This window comes from Drosophila kikkawai, chromosome X (genome assembly GCF_030179895.1).
Source record: "Drosophila kikkawai strain 14028-0561.14 chromosome X, DkikHiC1v2, whole genome shotgun sequence".
In the NCBI taxonomy this organism is placed as follows: Eukaryota; Metazoa; Arthropoda; class Insecta; order Diptera; family Drosophilidae; genus Drosophila; species Drosophila kikkawai.
In genome coordinates this window covers 18,115,661-18,139,365 of record NC_091733.1, presented here as the reverse complement: position 1 = coordinate 18,139,365, position 23,705 = coordinate 18,115,661, and the positions used below count along the sequence as shown (strand labels likewise).

General features: G+C 43.1%; 3 protein-coding genes across 9 annotated transcripts; 2 read left to right on the top strand and 1 right to left on the bottom strand.

Moving 5' to 3' along the window:
- Window positions 1-33: 33 nt before the first annotated feature.
- On the bottom strand, window positions 34-10,259 carry tty (tweety). Of its 5 annotated transcripts, none has more exons than XM_017162721.3 (8): window positions 9,929-10,258; window positions 8,471-8,791; window positions 7,825-8,310; window positions 6,884-7,647; window positions 6,571-6,740; window positions 5,569-5,580; window positions 4,566-5,487; window positions 34-4,153 (listed from the first exon to the last, which is right to left on the bottom strand). In XM_017162721.3, exons 2-8 carry the CDS (start codon window positions 8,606-8,608, stop codon window positions 3,730-3,732), a joined length of 2,916 nt encoding a protein of 971 aa, XP_017018210.1. In that variant the 5' UTR covers window positions 8,609-8,791; window positions 9,929-10,258; the 3' UTR covers window positions 34-3,729. The 5 variants fall into 5 exon arrangements, with proteins under 5 accessions (XP_017018210.1, XP_017018211.1, XP_070144461.1 ...); XM_017162722.3 differs by having other exon boundaries at window positions 10,124-10,255; XM_070288360.1 differs by lacking the exon at window positions 9,929-10,258 and adding an exon at window positions 9,755-9,886.
- Window positions 10,260-11,143: 884 nt separating this feature from the next.
- fliI (FLII actin remodeling protein) lies at window positions 11,144-16,748 on the top strand. Its single transcript, XM_017162567.3, has 4 exons — window positions 11,144-11,357; window positions 11,534-14,691; window positions 15,253-15,403; window positions 15,473-16,748. Exons 1-4 carry the CDS (start codon window positions 11,304-11,306, stop codon window positions 15,881-15,883), a joined length of 3,774 nt encoding a protein of 1,257 aa, XP_017018056.1. The 5' UTR covers window positions 11,144-11,303; the 3' UTR covers window positions 15,884-16,748.
- A 915-nt stretch (window positions 16,749-17,663) lies between these two features.
- HP5 (Heterochromatin protein 5) lies at window positions 17,664-23,161 on the top strand. Of its 3 annotated transcripts, XM_070288229.1 has the most exons (5): window positions 17,664-18,083; window positions 18,168-18,683; window positions 18,747-19,352; window positions 21,104-22,297; window positions 22,362-23,161. In XM_070288229.1, exons 1-5 carry the CDS (start codon window positions 17,975-17,977, stop codon window positions 22,442-22,444), a joined length of 2,508 nt encoding a protein of 835 aa, XP_070144330.1. In that variant the 5' UTR covers window positions 17,664-17,974; the 3' UTR covers window positions 22,445-23,161. The 3 variants fall into 3 exon arrangements, with proteins under 3 accessions (XP_070144330.1, XP_017018202.1, XP_017018203.1); XM_017162713.3 differs by having other exon boundaries at window positions 17,665-18,083; window positions 18,168-19,352; XM_017162714.3 differs by having other exon boundaries at window positions 17,666-18,083; window positions 18,171-19,352.
- The last annotated feature ends 544 nt before the right edge of the window (window positions 23,162-23,705 follow it).

The window sequence follows — 23,705 nt, the reverse complement described above, 5'->3', positions numbered from 1 at the left end:
AAACTGTTATCCATCCAACAAATGCAATTTTTATAGTTTTATTTTATTTTTATTTAATATTTTGTTGGGATCTTTAGCGTTTTACTTTGCCGCCTTTTGCTTTTGAAAGAAACTTCCCCAATTCGTTATGTTGCACTTCTTTCTTTATCGTTTTCATTTCCGTTTTATATTATGCGCATAAAATATTCTTGCATTCCAGAAATATATTTCTTCCCTCCAGTATCGGAACCGAAATTCCCGCCAAATAGAGTTGGGCCAAAGGGGTTCAAGGTTTCTGGAACGCGCACACTCACTTATTTAGTACATTTCTGTGTTTTTTTTTTGTTTTTCTTACAAGGTTTTTTGTTTAAACTGTTCTTACATTTTTTGTTGTTTTTTTTTTTAAATATTTTTTTTTGTTTATTAATATTTGTTTTGTTTTAGAATTCATTTCTGTTGTTGTTTTTCTACCTTTACTTGTTTTCAATATGCCACTAAGCGCTTCGATTGTTCGCCTCTCTTCTTTACATTTTCTTTAACTATATCGGTATGCATATATATACTATATATTTATATATATGTATATGTTGTACAACTCATTCTTATCTTGCATTATTGCTGCAGCCGTTGAGCTTTTCGAAAAAAATGTTGCAAATTTCGATTCCACCATCTTGTTTTTTTTTTTTTGTTTTTTGGATTTCTTTGTGTATTAACTTTTGTAATCTTCTGTTTTGTTATTTTTTTGTGGTTTTTGTTTTTGTAATAACTACAACGCGTACGATGACAACATTTAACACAGAAATATATTTACGAACTAATTGTGTTATATTTATGATGTATTTTTTATTATTTATTTGTATAAATAGAGAGCTTCGATCTAGGCTCGAATCTTTCGTGACCCAAAATTCATCTCCTAATGGGGTATTTTGTGTTTGGATTTTCCAATGCAATTTTCTTCGTTTTTATACTGATTTACTTAGGAAGGGAGCGTGTTGTTCATGTGCTATTAATCCTTAAAGGATTCTCAACCCCTTGAGGAGGATTTTAATATTTTTTTGTTTTTCAGTTTTTATTGTATAACTTGTAATTAATTAATATAAGCGAATAAAAAACTTGATTAGTTTGTTCGGTTTGTCTCTTTACACGATCTATACATATTTACTTGTTTTAAAAATGTCCCGTCTTTTTACGCTCTACGATTATTGAGTTATTTCGATTTGAGTACTCGATTGTTATTTTATATCTTACAATTGATCATTTCAATGTGCGTCGTATTTGGGGAGATAGTACCATCAAAGACAAAATAATAAAAAGATGCGTAACTCCACACGTATTTAAAAGGATTCTAGTTCTAGGCTGCCTATTATATTTATAGATTTTGAACGCTTGAAGCAACATTGCTTGCATTTGGCAGCTCAAACGTATGCGCGTTACGCATCTTATTGTTTTATTGCCTTTGGCACGATCTAGTTTCGGGTTTCGTTTCCTTTATATAGCTAAATTTGGTAAATGTTGAGAACTTTCGCTGTCGGTTGGGCAGTGCTCGGATTTTAATTAGTTGATTGGCCTTCTACATCGTGTCTGTTTCTATCTCTAACTCTCTCTCATCCAAAATTGGCCTCTGGCTTACATTTCCGTTGTCATTCGAAATTTCTCTAAAAATGCATGGTTTTTGAATCTTTCAATTGTTTTCCTTGGTGTTTTGCAGCAGTATATATATATAAATATATATATATAGTTTTTTCAATAGGTTTATGTATCTTGTATATAACTATTATTCAATACCTTGTATATAACTATGTGTATATATGTATATCGCGTCGTGTATACCTCTATATATAACTTTTGTAGTTGTCGGTTCCCATTTTTGTCGGTTGTGTTTACTATTTTTGGGGGCAGTACTTTTGTGTTGCTTAGTTTCCATATTGCTCTCGGTTCCATATGCCAAGTCGGTATATTCGGTTATTTCGGTTTTATGCTATATATGCCTATGCCTTCCCTTCAGTACCAAACCTCAGGAATTTAAGCCATTTCGGAAGGAGTTCCCGAGGATTTTCGGAAGGAATTTGTTCAGAGCAAGACTATAAAATCAGGAATTCAAAGTTCCTGAGGAATTCCTTAGGTATTTCCTGCGGAGTTCTCTAGGAAGTTCCCTAGGAATTCTTCAGGAATTCCTTCAGAACATTCCTAATTTCGAAAGCTGAACGGAATTTTGAAATAAGTTCAGCCGGAATTCATAGGGATTTCGCCAGGAACAACTTTGTGAAAAACTCGACAGTAGCTACACGGGAAAAGTTTTCCTTAAGGAATTCTGGTACTGCAGGGTTGCTTTCGTTTAGCTACTAAATATACAGTTAGCACTCTAATCGTCTCTCGTCGTTTGCTTATGTTAGTGTTAAATAAATGCATTCCATGTTAAGCTTAGGTTTTAGATAAACAATAAGATGCAGGCTCAAATCGAATGGTCAAATCGAATTGGTCAATCGATTGAGCCCGCCAGTCCCGGACGATCCCTATATGTATATTTGGATTTCAGATCGTCCGCAGCACAACCCAGACCCAGGACAGAGTCGAGCACTAAACGGGTTGGATCCAATCTGAATGGCCGTCGATCCGGGGTAGTGTGGCAACGTGCCCAAGTAGAGTATATGAGGAACTTAATGATAGCAGTTCTTTATTAACATATATATATATAATTTTTTTTTTTGCAAGTAATCATTAACTAATGCGGGAGGTCGGTTCTTTTTGATTTTCTTACAAAATAAAGCAAGGAAACCTGCACTTTTAAGGATTTATATGCAGTTGCAATCAGTCAGGAACTTAAACCATAAGAAATAACTTTAGGCAGGAGAAGGAATTAAAAGTGAGTGTAAAAAAGAGTTGTCAATATCTACATGTTTTTAGCTACAATATTGTGTTTGGTTCCAAGTTGAATATTAAAACAATTGTTGAACTAAGACCATGCCACGCCCCATCTGCACACGGCCATTCAGTTGCCCGTTGTTGTCTATATAAAAAAATTGACTCTCGAAAAATGTGTCTTAAAAATTCTTCTCTAACGTTTTTCTACTACATTCTATAACTTATGGGCTACGATCCATCCTAAACACGAATTTCCGCTTTGGTGGTTGGTTAGTTGTAGGTTCAAGTTCCATTTCGTTTCGATTTCCAGTTGGTTGCAGGGGATACACAATTTTAAATACCTATATATACGTATATAATAATATATATAAGTAATATTTTTGGTAATTAAAAAAAAAATTGTTTCGTTTTGACAATTTCTTTTTGTTTAGCTTTAAAAGTGGTACAAATATGCTATTATCAAAAAGGAATAACCGTGTCCTAAATGGATATAAGTATATATGTATAATGTTTTATAAGTAAATAGATCGCTGATACATGTATAATATATGGTACACGAGTCACGTCCGTCGGTCTGCGTCGTCTGTGGCTGTGTGTGTGTGTGCTTCACTATATCCTCGAAGAGTCCCAGATATAGGTTTGTATTATGTACAAAAGTCGAAGAGCAGGATTCCGGATCTAGGATACGATTACGATACGGTACGATACGATACGATACGCAAAATGCAACAAATCGAGAAGGAACACTCGCCGCCATCCCAACAAGGCCCAAGTCCATTGCCTATCATACACGAGAATTCTAGGAAGACTCCATCTACATCTCCAAACCCAGGTCCGTCAGGTTCGACCAATTCCTGCGGAATATCCTTACAGCTTGCTGGTGCCATCTTACAGCTCCGTGACCGCATAGTTGCTCTCGTCGGTTATCGCTGGCGGCGGCGGCGGTAGATCATCATCGTCGTCCACCGCTCCACCGCTGCTGGTCACGCCTCCTCCGCCTCCTCCACCGGCTCCGTTGTGCAGGATCTTGCCATTGGCCGCCCCCGGTCCCATTCGACCTTTGACCGCATCCGCCTGCGCCTCCAGAGGCGGCGGTGGCAGCGAAGTGTCCTCATTGGCAGTATTTCCGGCACCTCCTGCTCCGCCTTGGCCTCCTCCTCCTCCTCCATTCTGAAGGCCAGCCGGCACTATTCCGATGGCATCGTTCAGCGGCTGGGTGGCGGGCGGCGGCGGGGAAGTGGGCGTACCAATGCGTGGCGGCGGAATCGCCTTCATCTGCGGCGGCAGCTTCATTGGCGGACGCTGCAGGGTTCTAAATGGAGGAGGTCAGAGTTGCATTGGATAGTGTTTGTAGAAATTTCAAATTTTAGTTCAGCGGATCAAAAACTATCGGAAAACTATATTCCCGTTTTTGGTTAAAAATAATCAAACGGAAGTTAGGAAATAAGAAACCGAAAACCGAAACCGGAATAATGCAGATCTTCTAAGCTTAAACTTAATTCAAAAGTATTTATAAAGATCAAAGGAAGTTAAGAAACAAGAAAATAAACAACTAAGACAATATAGTAAAAGGATGCGTGATACTGATACCCAGATACCGCTTGAAACCCGCAAAACTATCGTTTTGAATATCATAAACGAACTTTTTTGTCTCGGTTAGTCTATTTTACTTAAAAAAATAATAAGAAATAAAAAAATAAGATCATGTTTGAGGCAACACCTACTTGGAGTAATTCTGGTGCTGGGCCTGTTGCTGCTGATAGATGGACTCCACCTTGGGCTGCTCCGCATCCTTGGGGATCTCGGGCAGGGGGCAGTTCAGGATCGAGGGCTTGTACTTGGGATCGAATTTGCCGCCCTGCCTGAGGGTGGAGCACTTGTAGATCTGCTTGTCGCGATCATAAATGGCGCTATCCATTGCCGTGCTAATGGGAATGACATCCGATTCCGGTTGCGGTTGCTGCTGATGGTGGTGCTGCTGCTGTTGTTGGTGATGCTGTTGCTGCTGGTGGTGCTGGAGCTGCTGTTGGTGTTGCTGAGGTGACTTCAACTGATGCAGCTGCTGCTGCTGCTGCGACGGAGGCGGTGGCTGTTGCTGCTGCTGCTGCTGTAGAATCGGCGGGTGCTGGTGCGCCGGAATCTGGGGACCGCCCTGGCTATTCTGTCTTCGCATTGTGGCCAAGTTCGAAACATAAATGGAGCCCTGGCTAACGGCAACTAGGGGCTGGTAAATGGAGTGCGGATTCCCATTGGCCGCCAGTTGCGGGGCCAGGTGAGCCGGTATCTGCTGGTAGATCTGGCTCTGACCCGATCCCAAATGGTGTGGCGCATGGTGGGCCGCCGTTGTGTACGTGCCATACTGCTGCGCCTGCGCCTGCTGCTGGTGGTAGATCGCATGCTGATGTTGCACTGCAGCGGCTACGGCGGCGGCCGAGTGCGAATGCGGATGCTGGTGGGGATGCGGGTGTGGATGCGGATGCTGGTGCGGATGGTGGCAATATATCGGCTGGGGACCTCCCATCTGCTGTTGCTGCTGCTGCTGCTGCTGCGCCTGCTGTTGCTGTTGCTGCTGTTGTTGCTGCTGCTGCTGTTGGGCGGCCTGCGTCGTCGGCGGAAGATTGGCGGCGACGTTGGCTGCTGCTCCTGCTGCGGAAGGTGGCGACGATTTTCAGTAAAAGTCATTGGCTTCCAATGTCTTGCATTGTTTGCTTAGGGTTGCATATTTACCATTATTGGGACCTACAAGAATGCACACACACAGGTAATAATTAGCAATAGGCGGGTTGGACGGAGGATGTGGGTTGGATGAGGAGGCAGGATGCAGGATGCAGGTGCGAATTCAATATGCAGGTTGACGCAACGGTGGAACGATGGTGGCAATGGTGGATGGGCGCAGGCATTATTAGCATGGAATGAGATTATATAATATAAACATATATTGATGGGAGCAAATTGAGCGAATTGGCAGAAGTTTTACTTTATTCAAAATTAATTAAAAAATATATTTATTTGCTATGTACTCATTGATGTCCAAGCAGCTAAACGCTGTAAATATCTTATTCAATGTGGATCCCAAATGAACCAGCTTAAAATTGATTTGCGAATCACACGTGTAGGTTCTTAATGGTATATATTATATATAATTTTTAAGTTTAACCCACTAAACATACAATTTTTTAACTCTTGAAGGTCAATTGAACAATACTCATTGGTTTTAATTAAGTAAACAAATATTAACTAGGATTCAGACCAATTCGATCTCAATTCGATATGAACACAAGGATTGATATAGAGATGTACGCGTACACTGTGAGAAAAAATGTATGCCATACACTTAAAACTGAAAATTGTATTGTAAAATAGATTTCCTATCCAAATGCAGGGATCGCAAATAGTAGTTTTTAGTGAAATGAAAATCAACACAAAAAATGAATGAAAAAATTATGTATATCGTTTAATTTGAAAGATAAAGCTTATTATTATTATTTTTTTTGTTTTTTTTTTTTTTAAACTAGTATTACAAGTTGTATTATTTTCGTAAGTTTTAATATGAAGTGAAGCTTCTTAGCTCTTTAATTTCTAAGTTCTTGAATTTTGTATCTAAACGTATTCAGGAACTGGCAGGCATTTTTCTCCTAGTGCACGCATAGAGAAGAAAAAGGTGGACGTGTTCTTGGACATGGGTGTGGGCGCTGCCCCAGTGGGACACACTGCGACCCCAAGACTTACCAGTCATGTGGGTGGGGCTGTGGTTGTGCGAGGGCAGCCGGCCCAGCGTGTGGGTGCCCATGGCGCGCATGTTTTGCTGGATGTGGGCGTGGGCCATCATCTCGTGCTGCTGCCGCTTGCTGGGATGCTGCAGCGTGTGCGAGCCGCTGATGACCGGCGGACTGAAGTGCCTGGAAATCAGATGCCGGCGGCAGGCGACAAAAAAAAGAGAAACAGAAAGAAAGGGGACGAGAGAGAAGAGAGAGAGAGAGAGCGAGAGAATGGAGGCGGGAATCGGGCGGGACGGGTCACAGTGGGATCTTTAAAAACATACCCATTGTGGTTGCGGGGCAGCGTCCTAGCGGCATTCATCATCTGCTGGTGATTCTGCGGTGCCGGATGCGATATGTACGATGGCTCGTCCACCTGGGCATAGTCATTCCGCTTCCGGATATAGATCCAAGTGTGCGAGTCCACCCACACCATAATGGTCAGCAGTATGGCGGCTATGAAGCTGGCTATAAGCATCAGCACCAGTCCCAGCAATCCGCCCTCGCACAGCCCTCGGGCGGCGGCTAAAAAGTTGTGGTGCACCGCCTTGCAATCCACGAGGGCCGTCAACTGGGTCAGCAGTCTCTCGCTGCTATTCAGATCCGCATTTACAGCCCCCAATTTTGGCTGCAGCCCGGAGGACTTGAACAGCACCAGGGAGATCTTCATCACGGTTGCCATGGCGCTCCGGGCGTTGTTCAGCGAGTTCTGTGATTCCCTCAGTCGCTGCGTGAAAGGATTCGTGTGACCCGGCTCGCATTGGGTATAGTGGAGCAGCACATTGGTGGGCAAATCCCGGGGAGCGGTGGACACCAGAAAATCCGCAGGGGAGATGCACAGATCGCCGACAGCCACCGAAGAGGACAGATATAAGCCGGACATCAGCCAGGAACCAGTTACGGCCAGCAAACCGCAGACGCTGAACAGGATCAGGGCGCAGCGTGAGTGCCGGGCAACGCCCACTAGGAGAACGGCACATAGGACAAGAAGAAGCGCCAGAGTGGCCACCGTGCCTGGCCAGCGTATCAGCTCCCATTGGTCACCGCGCTGTAAAAATAAATGTTTAACGTCTTTAGAATGAATTTATACGCAAAATAAAGGCATAACATATTTTTTTTTATTTAAAAAATAATAAATTTTTAATTTTTTTATCTATTAAGATCTTATTTATATTTATTTATTTTTATTTCGTCAAGAAAATAGCTTGAATTGAGCCACTCTTACCGTCAGGAAGTGTGTCATGGAGATGCCCATTAGGGGTCGTCGAATATCACTGGCCGCGTTCGTGGCCAAGGTAACATTTCCCTGGACAATGTTGAGCGAAACAAAGAGCTTGGAGAGCGCCGTCTGATTGGACACTGGTTGGTCAAAGATGTCTGCCAGCTCTACCAGCTGCGGGCGAATACGGTTCGTCAGGGTGTTCTCCAGGATGTGCGTTTGATTCCGTATGGTGGTCACCAAATTGTCCACCTTTCTGCCCGCAGTAAGTACCTCCAGCAGTCCGTTGTGCAGATCATCATTGCCATACAATCCTAATCCGATGGCCGCACAGCACATAACCGTGACTATGGAGAGAGCCACCTTCAGGCTGGTGATCGAGTGAGCTGGTCGCGGTTTCCGGTCGCAGCAGCGGGTCATCAGATAGAAAAGCAGTCCCAGCAGCGACACAATAAGCAGGGCGGCCGGAACCGAACCCAAAATGCCCAAACTCTGTAGGCGAAATCGAGTGAAAAATTTGAAATGGGTTTTTTTTTAATAAATTATATAAGCTATAGCCCTTATATTATTTTTAATAATTTAAAAAAAATATATATAGATGTATGTTTTCTATTTCTATAATCCAAGTCAGTGATATATGTATGTAACTTACCTCCAGGTAGATCTCATCGTTGGGCCGGAACGTGCTGTTGATCTTGTGGAACGTGATGTTGTAGTGGGGCAGGGCATGGAGTAGCTTCGCTATCACCGGCACCTTGTACTGGTCCGTGAACTCGTGATAGTCACCCATCCTCTCCTAGTTTCTTCGCCGTCCGTCGTCTGTGCCCTGGACCGTGTTGTATGTCTCGACTTTATTATCCTTTGTTGTTCCTGGTGGATTTTCCTTCCCTCGCCACAGCTGTGCGTCTTCCTGCTACGTGCTCACGGGCCTAAGTTTCCTAAGCTCTTGACACCAAATCTAAATTGCTGTGCACTGTGATTAAGGGGTAAAAAAAGGGTGAGAAACGGCTATTAATCATCACCAAAAGTACGTTTACTTTTTAAATTAAATTGCACTTTCTTAGCTGAGAATATTACAGAAATTAGGTCTCTTCAGAGGGTAAATATATTTTTCCACATTTTTTTTATTTTTGATATTGCGGTAGGGTATTGCAATAACAAATACACCCTGAACTGATTGACTATCCTGTAATGGGTACTCGTCGTGAGCCCTCAAAAATATGCAAAAGTATGCATTCTTTGCTTCCTCTTCTTTTTCCTTTGGTGATCAGCGATTTTAACCCCACTTTCTCACGCACACACTCCGAATAACGGTTCTGCATATATGTATATGTATACACACACACATACAGAGAAAGACGTATATACATATGTGGGTGTGCATGCGTGGGCATGGCCTTAATTGCTCAATAAGTAGGTTGTACCCACTTTCAGGCACTATTTAATTGAAGAATATTTACGGACCACTGAAAATGGCATTGCATTTTGAATTGCTTTGCCGCCGCCGGCGCCGCTGAGATTTACATATATTTAATTAAGTATGTTTGAGCGTTTTTCGTTTTCGTTTTTGGATTTTATTTTATTTTATATTGACGGATGCTGCCCAGCGCAATAGAAACTTTGTTCACTTGTCTTCCTCTTCTCGCTTCGTCCAGTGCAACAACAAGGAGAGCGAGAGTAACGGTAACTGTTAAGCTCGCGCTCTCACGCTCATGCGCGCGCTCTCTCTCCCTCGCTCTTGCTGTTAGTGCGTTTGTATATCTATTGATTAAAAGTTCGCTCTGCTGCGCCCACTTTCCGCCTTCCGCCTTCGGGCTGGCTGCCCCTTGATGTTACCACCTTTTTCCCACCAACCACCCACCACCACTGTCTCTTTCGCACACCCACACCGAACTGCAGCATTTTGTACTACTACAAATGCAACAATAATACCCACACGCTCGCACAGAATAACGGCATAAATTAAATTCGCCAACTCTTTGGCACAAATTTTAGTGAAGAACGCCAACAAAAACACTCCCTTTTTCCGGGTACACACAATTTTTCAGAACAAACAAAGCTCCTTTCTGGCACTTAAAAAACCCCTATCGCGATTATTCGAAATAATTACTTTTTGCAGCACACTTTAGTTGATAAACTTTGACCTCGTCGTCACAATCATTCGTTTTGTTTTTGCATCTCAATTAAAACAGTTTGTGTTGGCTTCCTTTGTTTGTTTAGGTTTTCAATTTCAAGTTTTCGGTTGAGCTTAATTTATTGTTTTTGCAATTTAGTAAAGGAGTCAATACAACACACGAACAAGGACCTTCACATTCCGAAGACTGGGCAAAGTATGAAAATTCGGTGTCGTTCGATTTGGTCACACCCTCTGGATTATGCACACACACGATGTTGATGTTCCGTCGTTCCCGCAGGACGAAAAGCCGAACCACCCGAGCACACGAACCCTGGCAGTGTGACCATCATGCAGGGATACAAATATTGTGTATTTATTTTTGAAATATTAAACATGCCAACCAGTTTAATAGTTTAAACTTGTTTCAGTCGAATGCTATCAAAACTATTTACCTAAATAATAACTACTTAAATATAGCTAATTAATTAATAATTAATAATATATCGTCTTTAAATTTCTTGAAGGGAGTTGAGGTTGAGTAGTTGAGGAGATATGTGCATTGTAAAATTAACATTATTGGTGAATCGACAATTTACGACTGTGCTACATTACGAAATAAAGTGTATTAATCTCCAATTCAAAGTTGCTTAAGAAATACTAAAATTTTTTAAAATGTATACCGTTTACGGTCACGCTGACTCTATTGTTTGGTTTTTGACTAGTGTGCGCCAATTTTCCACCCTCGAAAACCGAAAATATGACTTGAAGTTTTATAATATTGTAGGCTCTGCTACATTATTAGCATGGAGTTGGTTTTATTTTAGTTTAATTTTATGTATGACATTTTAATTTCCCGCCATATCGTAACGGAAAAAAATACTTTTAGTATCTCCAGCCCTGGAAATGTACTCCTGACTGTATTACTGTGATGGCTAAAATATTTGGCATTGATAAAAATGTTGAGCATATAAAATATAGCACACAGGTATTCCTTGAAAAGCAACAGTATTAAAAGTTAATTCAATTTATAAAATATATTTGGTTGGTGCCTAACATTTTTATTAACAAAATGTTATTATTTTGCTATAGGCATTACACATAATTAGCGACGCCAGTGTGTTAGGCGCGCTTTCCAACACTGTTGAGCGACTAGAGTGACCAGACCACCGAACCACATACGAAGACCCGTTGAAACGGCGACGAGCTTGTATGGACGAGTGGCGGACGGTCACCCACCTGGGCCAGCCACCTATTTTTTTCGAGTGCAAAATAACAAAAAAAAAAAAAACGAAAAAAAAAAAAATCAGTAGAAAAACAGGGCCATCAGCTTGAGCCCAAAATATAACAATTTTATGCGGTTAGCATCAACATGAGTGTGCTGCCGTTCATACGCGGCGTGGACTTTACCAAAAATGACTTCAGCGTGAGTATTTACACACATTGTTTTGCTCCGTTTCGGGAAAACGAGAGGCGAACCAGCCAGAAACAGGTCACCGTATTAAGGCGGAAAAAATGTGCATTAGTCATAGCCGGAGATTAGGTCCTGGAGAGTGTGTAAATGCGGACTAACATGTGCTGGCCCGTGGCCTTTCGTTGCAGGAAACATTCCCCAGCAGCATGCGGCAGATGTCGCGGGTGCAGTGGCTCACACTGGACCGCACGCAGCTGGCGGAGATACCCGAGGAGCTGGGCAAGTTGCAGAAGCTGGAGCACTTGTCGCTGAACCACAATCGGCTGGAAAAGATCTTTGGCGAGCTGACGGATCTAACGTGCCTGCGCTCGCTGGATTTGCGCCACAATCAGCTGAAGAACAGCGGCATACCGCCGGAGCTCTTCCATTTAGAGGAGCTGACCACGCTGGATCTCTCGCACAACAAGCTGAAGGAGGTGCCCGAGGGCCTGGAACGGGCCAAAAACCTGATTGTCCTCAATCTCAGCCACAACCACATAGAGATCATACCGACGCCCCTGTTCATACACCTCACGGATCTGATATTCCTCGATCTGTCGCACAATCGACTGGAGACCTTGCCGCCGCAAATGCGCCGGCTGATCAACCTCAAGTCCCTGGACCTCTCGCACAATCCCCTGGAGCTGTTCCAACTGCGCCAGCTGCCTTCGCTGCAGAGTCTGGAGGTGCTCAACATGAGCGGCACGCAGCGGACGCTCCTCAACTTCCCCACCGGCCTGGACAGTCTGGCCAATTTAAGCGAACTGGATCTGTCGCACAACTCGCTGCCGAAGCTGCCCGACTGCGTCTACAACGTGGCCACCCTGGTCCGGCTGAACCTCAGTGACAACGAGATCAACGAGCTGAGTGCGGCCGTGGAGCTGTGGCAGCGTCTGGAGTCGCTGAATGTCTCCCGGAATCAGCTGGTGGCCCTGCCGGCGGCCCTCTGCAAGCTGCCCAAGCTTCGGCGCCTCTATGTGAACGACAATAAGCTGAATTTCGAGGGCATACCGTCGGGCATTGGCAAGCTGGGCGCCTTGGAGGTCTTTGCGGCGGCCAACAATCTGCTGGAGATGGTGCCCGAGGGCCTGTGCCGATGCGGTGCTCTCAAGCAGCTAAATCTGAGCTGCAATCGCCTGATCACACTGCCCGATGCCATTCACCTGCTGGAGGGACTGGACCAGCTGGATCTGCGCAACAATCCGGAGCTGGTGATGCCCCCCAAGCCCAGCGAGGCGAGCAAGGCCACCAGTCTGGAGTTCTACAATATTGATTTCAGTCTGCAGACGCAGCTGCGGTTGGCTGGAGCCGCAGTGCCGCCATCCATGCCGGCGGCGGCGGCCACGCCCAAGGATTCAACCGCCCGAAAGATTCGATTGCGTCGCGGTGGTCCCCGCTCGGAGGGCGACCAGGATGCTGCCAAGGTACTCAAGGGCATGAAGGATGTGGCCAAGGATAACGAGGCCGGTTGCCTGCCCGAAGAGGCGGCGGGAAAACCCGAGTCGCTGAAGCCCAAGCGATGGGACGAGTCGCTGGAGAAACCCCAGTTGGATTACTCGAAATTCTTTGAGAAGGAGGACGGCCAGCAGCCGGGCCTGACCATCTGGGAGATCGAGAACTTCCTGCCCAACAAGATCGAGGAGGTGGTCCACGGCAAGTTCTACGAGGGCGACTGCTACATTGTTCTGAAAACCAAGTACGATGACCTCGGCCTGCTCACTTGGGAGATCTACTTTTGGATCGGCAACGAGGCCACCCTGGACAAGCGAGCATGTGCCGCCATTCATGCCGTTAATCTTCGCAACTATCTGGGCGCCCGATGTCGCACCATACGCGAGGAGCAGGGCGATGAATCCGAGGAGTTTCTGGCCCTGTTCGACACCGAGGTTATCTACATCGAGGGCGGACGCACTGCCACCGGTTTCTACACCATCGAAGAAATGATCCATATCACCAGACTGTATTTGGTGCATGCCTACGGCGCCACCGTCCACCTGGAGCCGGTGGCTCCGGTCTACAGCTCCCTCGATCCCCGGCACGCCTTCGTCCTGGACCTGGGCACTCACATCTACATCTGGCTGGGTGAGCGATCGAAGAATACCCTCAACTCCAAGGCCCGCCTTATGGCGGAGAAGATCAGCAAGACGGAGAGGAAGAACAAGTGCGAGATATTGGTGGAGCGGCAGGGCGAGGAGAGTGCCGAGTTCTGGCAGGGATTGGATATGACGCCGGAGGAGGTAGCCGCCGCGGAGCCGCTTAAGGAGCACGTTCCCGAGGACTATCAGCCTGTGCAGCCGCGCCTCTATCAGGTCCAGCTGGGCATGGGCTATCTGGAGCTGCCGCAGGTGGAGTTGCCCGAGCAGAAGCTCTGCCACACCCTGCTCAACAGCAAGCACGTCTACATCCTCGACTGCTGCACGGATCTGTTCGTGTGGTTCGGCAAGAAGTCGACGAGACTGGTGCGCGCAGCCGCCGTCAAGCTGAGCCGGGAGCTCTTCAACATGATGGACCGGCCGGAGTGTGCCTTGGTGATGCGTGTGCCCGAGGGCAACGAAATGCAGATCTTCCGCACCAAATTTGCCGGCTGGGATGAGGTCATGGCAGTGGACTTTACGCGGACGGCCAAGTCGGTGGCCAAAACGGGGGCCAATCTAACGCAATGGGCCCGCCAACAGGAGACTCGAACCGATCTGGCGGCTCTGTTCATGCCCAGGCAATCGGCCATGCCGCTGGCCGAGGCGGAGCAGCTGGAGGAGGAGTGGAACTACGACCTGGAGATGATGGAGGCCTTTGTGCTGGAGAATAAGAAGTTTGTCCGTCTGCCCGAAGAGGAATTGGGCCATTTTTATACCGGCGAATGCTACGTCTTCCTTTGCCGCTACTGTATACCTATTGAGGAGCCCGAGCCCGGCCAGGAGGATGGTGCGAATCCGCAGGACGACAGTAAAGCCAGCAATAGCAACCAGCCGGAGGACGAGATCCAATGTGTCGTCTACTTCTGGCAGGGCCGCAATGCCGGCAACATGGGCTGGCTCACCTTCACCTTCACGCTGCAAAAGAAGTTCAAGGCCATGTTCGGCGAGGAGCTGGAGGTGGTGCGGATCTTCCAGCAGCAGGAGAACCTCAAGTTCATGTCGCACTTCAAGCGCAAATTCATCATCCTGACGGGAAAGCGGAAGGACAAAGCCCTCACCGCCGACGGCAAGGCGCCCGTCGAGTTCTTCCACCTGCGTTCCAACGGCGGTGCTCTGACCACGCGGCTCATCCAAATCAATCCAGATGCAGTGCATCTCAATTCGGCCTTCTGGTGAGTGTTTACCTGGCTCCGGTACCAGTAGAGATCAGCTTTTGATAGTTTTGTTTTATATTTTCAATGATCTCACTCAAGTTTCTTGGCTTATCATTTCTGTCAATTTGAAATCCCATAAATATTTGAAGTCGTTCATTATATCTAAGAGATAACAACGTTTAAATGCTTTATCGCTTACGTTTGGTGTATATGTATATGTACATTCCGTACAGATAAACAATTTCAAATTATTAATCGATTTTTTAAAGAAATTTTTCAAATAAATCGATTATAATCGATTAAAATCAAAAACTGAAATAATTTACAAAAATACATTAGTAGGGTTTATTCAACATTTAAGCCATTTATTATTTATTTTCTTATATGACTTTAATTTTTTTTAGTAATAAAAATATTTAATATTAAAATATATTCTATTTTTTATTTGTTTATTTTATCAATTATTAATTAATTAATATATATATATATTTTTTTTTAATTATTTATTTTCTAACGCTTTTTATTTTTATTACCAATTATTTAATTAATTAATACACCTTTTTTTATTTTTATTTTAAGCTATATACTCCATGTGCCATTTGAAACGGAGGACGACTCGCAGTCGGGAATTGTTTACGTGTGGATTGGCAGCAAATCCTGCAACGAGGAGGCCAAACTCATCCAGGATATCGCTGAGCAGATGTTTAACTCGCCCTGGGTTAGCTTACAGGTGCGCGTGGCTTTTGGGTTAAAAGGTTTTTAAATTACTTAAAACGAATAACTCTTCCCCTTTCGGCAGATACTCAACGAAGGCGACGAGCCAGAGAATTTCTTCTGGGTGGCGCTGGGCGGCCGTAAGCCATACGACACGGACGCGACATATATGGACTATACGCGCCTGTTCCGCTGCTCCAACGAGCGGGGCTACTATACGGTGGCGGAGAAGTGCGCCGACTTTTGTCAGGACGATCTGGCCGACGATGACATCATGATCCTGGACAACGGTGAGCACGTCTTCCTGTGGATGGGACCGCGCTGCAGCGAGGTGGAGGTGAAGCTGGCCTACAAGTCCGCCCAAGTGTACATCCAGCATATGCGGATCAAGCAGCCGGAGAGGCCAAGGAAGCTATTCCTCACGATGAAGAACAAGGAGTCGCGCCGGTTCACCAAGTGCTTCCATGGCTGGAGCGCCTTCAAGGTGTATTTATAATTTTAAGAAATTGAAGGAGCGCTCGGTTCTCCAAATATCAACAAGAATCGTAGTCTTAATGGTGTCCATTCGAGGGACTCTCTTAAATGAAAAGGTGCGCGTCGCGGTAGTGCCTAAAAATGCTCTTTTTTTCTGCACATATTTCATTTTGAATTTTTTTGAGACACGCCGAATTTTAAAAAATTTGAAGACAGTGCGCCATTTAAGTTGCAAATTTCTTCTCCTTTTTTTTTTGTAATTAAAAGAGGAGTGTACATTTAGTTTAAAAAAAAGTTTAAAGACCACCTGCAAGGTGCACACTTAATTTTAAACAATTAAAGAGCGCATCCCGGTTGTGGTTTTTGGGATGGGGATAGCCTGGGTTAGGGCAGCTGCCGTGACAGTGCAGTTGCCCTACACACATGACAAGAAAAAAAATGAGAACAGAAGCAAATAACAAAATCAAAATAACGCCCATCTAGATCGCGACAAGAACATGTTTGTACTTTTATAAAATGTATTTAATTGTTTTGTATAATTATTCTAATTTTTTATTAGCTCACTTGCTCCCCGCTCCCTAAATAATTAGCTAACGACTCCAACAACGCCAAGTATTCGCCCCACTCTTAACGAGAAAACCCTATACCTTATACATATATATATATCATGCATATATATATACATATATATATATATGTACACCTACAAATACGCAATATTTATATACAACATACGCTGAGCCGAGAGGATTACTCCTTGTGCTAGTCCTTTTAAAATGTTAACCTACTTAAAGCTAGCCTGTAATAAAAATCGAAAGAAAAACTAAAAACTAATTGTACAAATGCCCACGTATTTATTTTTTATTTTTATTAACCCCCCTCCTCCTTGAATAAACATATAGAAAAAATTTGAACTTGTAAGTTCGTATGTGTTTCTTCAGATACTTAACGAAAGGCAATTTAGGTTTGATAAGACCTAAAGAAGTAAGGATTCAAGAAATTAATTTTATTTGTAATAATAAAATAGCGTATACTGGAAAATAATCAAAAACCAGGAGGGATTCCGATTTTAAGGGATAAAAAAAATCGAAGATATTTCAGGGGGGATGGTAAGGTTAATTCGGTGCAAAAGATAGCTTAATAAATTAAATACCATAAAATAACACAACATTTGAACAATTTTTTAATTTTTTTGTTGTTAATTTTTGTTTAAAATAAATATTTAAAAATTTTTAAATAATTTTCCAAGTCCCCTCAAAAAAAAAAAAAAAAAAAAAAAGACCACAAAAAACATCCGATATAAAAAATCTATAATCTATTGCTTCGATTTTTTTTTATCAAAATTGAAAGTCAAAACCCCGATTTTTGACTAAAAAACTAATTTAATTTGGTAAATAAAAAATATAAGAAAATTTATAATTAAAAAAAAAAGCTTTATTTGATTACCTGTAAAATTAGTTAAAAAAGTTGTGTTTCAAATATCAAACCGATTGTTTCTGTAGATTTTGAGTTATCGTATACACCGATTTTCAAAATAGCATTTTTTAGGTGAGCCGTAATTGATGTAAAACTTGGACTCAATATTCTTAAAATATTGAGCCTTTAAAATTTAAAAATTTACAAATGCCTTAGTTATATATATAATATTAAATTTGTTCTACAATCATCGGATTCACTAAAAATATATTTATTTGTAGCCTAATTTAAACGATAGTTTGCATGTCTGCCAACTATCGATAAGGTACTGAATACGATAACCGACAAGCAGGCAGCCCTGGTCAGCGCTTGTTGTTTGTTTGTATGCGTGCGCGGCGTGTGTGTGTGCGGTGGCGTCGATGTCTTCGCTCAAAAAAAGTTTTTGTGCAGTTTTGCTGAATAAAAACGCGTTTCGCAAACGAAAAACCCAAAACCAAGCAACTTAAATGCTCCTCCAGTTGATAAACACATCTAAGACAGCCAGTTCATTCATTTGGCTCAATTTTCTAGTCGTGCCGTTTGATCGTGTGTGATTTTTTGTTTTTTTTTTTTGTTATAGTTTGTTTTTTTTTTTGTTTTGTGGGACAAAAAAGCGGCAAAGTCGACTGCTATTTTGCGACGTTTGTTGCCCAGAGACATGGAGCTGTTTGACATGGTCAAGGCAGCACCGCCGCCGCAGACAATCAGTGCTCCGGAGCGCACTTCACCGCCATCGCCCATCCCGCCCGATTCGCCGGATGCAATAGGTTTGTGCCATCAATGCGTGCCCCCGAAATATCCGTTTGCTGAAATTCTGCATGCCTCTCTCTTCCCCCCTCTCTTTCACCAAGCAGCCACCGACGCTGTCGACGACGCTGACCTCCTGCAGAGCGCGGTCAAAGATGAGGAAGGAAACAATGTCGAAGATAGGAAGTACTCACCCAAACGCCATATTGATTCTCCTCCTTTGCCCGGGCTAAAAAGTGATGAATCTTTATTTAAGACACCGCAGAACATACAAAAGTACAAGCAAGATGATATTAAGATCGATGAGGTGAAGCCGAAGACAGATGATGAAGATGATGTTGTACAACAAGTCGCCGGGGACAAGTCAGAGAACCTGGAGGGTAATGACTCGGATGGATCCTTAGATGGTTACCCAAAGACCTTACCGACCAAAACGAAGGCGCAGCAGAAGATGTTCAGTGATTTGCCTGATCAGTCCGCATCGCTCAGCTGCGTCCTTCGGGAATTCAGTATCCGCGTTCGGCGTCTCAAACAGTCAGAGATCGATTCTGCCTGCGCCTCGTTGGCCAAGTCAAAGTTTGCCTCATCTGAAACGCCCTCGCGTAAGCGAGGCAGGCCGCGTAAGAGCGCCGAGGACAAGAAATCTCCGTCTCCGGCAAAGAAACTAAAGATTTCGCCCACAGCCAAGATCCACATTAAAGTTCCTCTGCCGTCTGGGGCCAAAAAGAGAGCGCTGGCAAATCTGGCACGAACTCACACGCCGCCGCCCATCTTGTCCAGCCGAATCAAGGCGAAGCCCAAGCCCAAGCAAAAGCCCAAGGGACTCAAGGTCAGCCCGGCGTTGGTCCAACGCTATGGAAGGCGCGTCTTTAGCTGTGTGGTTAATGTCAAAAAGCTGAAGTGGCCAAGCAAAAGCGGGGAACGGCCGAGGCCCAGACGTTCCAACCTTTCGGTCTCCTTCAACGAGTCCGTCGAGATATTGGGCAGCAACGAGGGCAGCCCCAGGCGCTACACTTTCGGTGCAATCTCATCCAAGTCGCCGAAGCCCACGCGCTTGCAGCGCGTAGATGCCACGGGCAATGTTCTGGAGGACATAGCACTCACAGCGAATATGTTGGTGTCACCTTCGTCTGCCCCATCCGGTTCGCGGGGCAAGGGCAAGCGTCGCTCTTGCAACGGATCACCACAGCTGAAGCGCCCGCACCAAAGAATTCCACTGTCCGGCTTGGCCAGCCTCCGCCTGGACGATGGACCGAGGAGTGACGGCGATGACGATGAGGAGTACATAGGTGGGTGGTAAATTAAGCTAGAGCCCTACACATGGAGACAAATTATAAGGCTTAAAACATTTTTCTTTTTGTTTTATTTAATATTTTAAAATGAATTCATGAATTTTTCTAACAGGAAATATCTTAAGTGTCTTAAACAAAAACCCACAAAGATGTACGAAAATTAATATTTAAATTGATTCGAAAAGTTACTATTTATAAAAATTACATTGTCCTTGACTTTGAAAATGGTAACGAGCGACGAACGTTGTACCATATTTTTTGGACAACAACAGAAATTTGACTTCCTAACTATGTTTTAAGTTCACCTCAGAGATGAGGCACTGGTCATTCAAGCAAAACCGTATAATGCTCTCAGAACAATTCCGGCAATACGATATTTCCCATGAAATGCAGCCCCATGTATACATACATGTTTCACAGTATTACTTGTGTACCTAGGAATCAAAATCCTTGCCTTTCGGTCAAAGAGCATTTCCTTTCCTTGGTGCAAAAAATATTTCAAATTTCAATGGTTAATCCTCCTGGAACTAACTAAGCCATGGTGCTTTAAATGAAGATTTTCCAGGTGCTTCTCTAGTTTCAACAATGTTTGTTGGGGTTAACGTATTTGTAATACCTTTCTGATTCCGTTTTACCAACATGGAAATGGATTAATAGGTTATAAGGTTATATCTTAACTCTTGTTAAGATCTTGTTTAGTTATCCTAATACCTTATTTCTGAAATGTTTTGCTTATATATCCCAGCCTAAAAAGTTCTTTAAACACTAAAACAATACACAATTTTTCTCAACAAGGCTAATTTATTTTGGGAAATCGCCGAAACATAGTTTAAACTTATTAAAAAAGTAGAATTTTCTTGTATTATTTGAGGTTAAGGATAAAAAAATATTTAACAATTATTATTTTTTCATGTACCCAACACCCCATATGATTTCTGTTCTGTTTAGATAATAAAATGCATTTTATAAGTATTGTATATTCTGTGGAATATCCATTTATAAATATTTTCATGCAAAATTATTAAAATTGTTGACTTTAATATTGATAATGCCAGTATGCAATCGAGTTTTCTTTTCATATTTTAACCGGGACCTATATGGTATGGGATTCTCCGACCACATATCGTTGATCAGCATCATCAACCGAGTCAATTTAGACATGATCTCAGAGAATATAAGATCTATAGCTACTAGATTTGATGCCAACTATTTCATCTATTGCACGCGATCCATGGCTTACTTTTGTTTTTAAATTTAAAGTTCTGATATATATCGAATTTTGAGATCTGTTCTATTAATATGATAATCAGATGATAAACCATGGATAGTTATTACACAATGAAGTCCTTGTAAAGGTCTTATATTTTTTATTTAACTAGTTAACCTTATTTTATAGTCAACAAAATCGGAATCATGTTTAAATGTTGTGTTATTGTATAGTATGTATGTAATTTGTTAAGATTCACAAGTTTAATTCCATTGTTGTGTCGTTTATTCTTGGGAGCGAAGCAGAAAGATGTGGATTGTTAGGCAGGATACCAATCCTTGCCTTTGTCAACTCTGTCGCTTGGTAGTTAGCACAAAAGGGGTGTGGAATTTAATTCATAAGTACTGTAGATACCATGGAAAACACAATATTAAGTTGTTGTTTTTTTTTTTAGAGATTAAAAATAAAAAACCCGCAGCTAATACAACGATTATACTAACCATTTTACTTTCCATTTTTATAATCACATGATAAACCACAGTGCCCAACGAGCTGCCGGGTATGCAAAGACCTGGAACACCAACGCCGAAGAAAAAGAAAATATCATATACGACGACCATTAGCGACGATGAGGATGAGAAGGCACCCCCTCAAAAAAAACCCAAGGACGCCAAGGAAGCTCCCAAAAAGGAAGCAAAAACGAAACCGAACTCAAAAAAGGTAGAAAAGTTCACATCACTGAAGGAGAGCGTCCTGCAGAGTGTAGTACCGCAAGGTAAACCCAATGAGATTGTAAAGGGAAAGGAACAGAAGGAATCCGGTGATGTTCCGGGTAAAGACGATCAAAAAGATGCCGAAACGGAAGTTCAAAATGTGACGGAAACGACAGCAAATGACGGCGAAAAACCGGATACGCCAAGGCCAGTTGATATTTTAGAAGACAATCCACAGGAAACAGAAGAGGCTTCGACGGTGGAAACTGATGTGGGTGCTGGAGAAGAAAGTGTAGAGGAAAATGCTGATAAGAATTCTCAGGAGAAAACAAGTGTTGGTGAAACTACTGACAAGAAATCAGAGGAAAAGTCGAAATCAAGTGTTGGGGAAAATGCTGAAAAGAATCCTGTGAGGGAGTCGAAATCAAATGTCGAGGAAAATGGTGAAAAGAGTCCTGTGGAAGAATCGAAGGCAGCCGAGGAGGCATGTGAAACATCGGACATGTCAGCGCTGGAATTAGAGGAACCCAGCAGGCAACTCAGGGATGACAAAACGAAGCCAGAGAAAGTTGGCGACGTTGAGGTCTTTAGGGAGATGGATACACCGCCATCGCAGCCGCCGCTGCCGCTAAACTCAACTGAGGAGAATCCGGACGATGTTCTCGAAATCCAGACATCCCTCGAAGACGTCCGGGAGTTGCACACACCCTTCTCATCCCAGCAGAGCACGCCCCAGGCATCCAAGCGCGTACGCCTGGATTCCGGGGACTCGGACTGCAGCTTCAAGTCGGCCAATGAGCCGAACAAGGAAACTCAGCTAGAACATGGTCGAGGAGGTGAGGCAGTCGGCAAGGAAGACGCGGCATCTGGAGAGGACAAATCCATTATCGATTCCGCAGAGTTGATGACGCCGCCTAAGACGGTCAATGGCTGTGATCCGACGACCAGCGAGCCGACGGTATTTTACTCGCCCATCGAGGCCATGCCCACGCTAGATGATGAGGTCCTTGGCCAGTTAGTCGGTGAGTTGGAGGAGTGTCCTCGCTTTTTAATAGCATTTTATTTACTGCGATTTTCTTCTTTTAGAGCCCGACTTTCAGTTGAACTCCAGCCGCCATGCCATCTCTAGGGGAACTCTGGACGACATAATGACAGCTCTGGAATCTTAGGAGACAACCGACTCACGCTCAAGCATACACAAAAAGGTGATCACACAAGGAGATGAAACTGGCGCCTGCCCGCAGGACTGCTTTATATGGAACATACCTTTTTTTTTTAGTTGTTGTTGACGACTTTAAACCAAGAAGCAAAGGGACTCAATGTCCCAAAGTATTTGGTTAAAGGAACTGATTTCCGCTCAAGTCGTGTTATGAAGACACCCTTACTTTACATTATTTTTTAAGTACATTTAGTTGTCCTGCAAGCAGTTGTTTGTAACGAAATGCTAAGCTTAGCTAAGGAAGCAGCCAGCCAGGATCTAGTCGGCTAACCGGACGGAAGACCAACAAAACTCACACACACAGACACCCGAATTTACAATTTAGCGTAAATTCAGTTGAGTTTTCTATTAAAATTAAGCGCGGAATGAATTAGAAGTGAAAATATCCATGTATATCTGAAGGGATCGTTATGTTAGTTATATGCCTAAAGAAAGTACATTGTATCAATTTGTTCAAGTTCAAATTGTTTTCAACTTTTTTTTTATCAAAAGGAACATAAACTTAATAGAATCGATAGCATATATATCATATACATATATATATGTATATGTATATTTATATATAAACGGAAACATCTTAAACTAGTTGTACATTTATGTAATTGAAACAATGAGCGAAGTAATGCCCATGTGTAAATGTATAAAGAAACAAAACCAAGTGGACAAAATACAAACTCTGAGAAGTTGTTCTTTTGGGGGCGGAAAAACAAGGTATTCAGTGGGGGAGAACTTCAAGGAATAGCTTAAATACATATAAGGATTGGTAAAGACCTAAGAAGACAAGCCTTCGTGAGAGAGAATAAATTGAAAACGGGTTATTAGAGTATATAGTTGTGAGAATTCGAATATTTTATTACATTATTTATAGCAGCTTAAATCATACAGCGTGTTTTAAGGATTGGTTTCAAGGAGCCAATGGATAAGTATAAAATTGGCGGGAGAAACAAAAATAAGATGGGACAGCGGCATTTTCAAGGAGGGCAATGAAGTTGCCACCTTGTTTTCAGATTCTTGCCATACTTGTTTTGAGGCTAATTTATGTTCTTTGGCGGTTTAATTTTGAAAATATTTTGATATTTTTATTAAAAAATATGTCAAATACAAAAAAGAAAGTTAAGCTTCGGCATGTCGAAGTCGGTATATCCTTGCAATTTGTAATTGGTTCACAAAGATTTATTTGAATAGAAATACATATTTACACATAGTTTGCA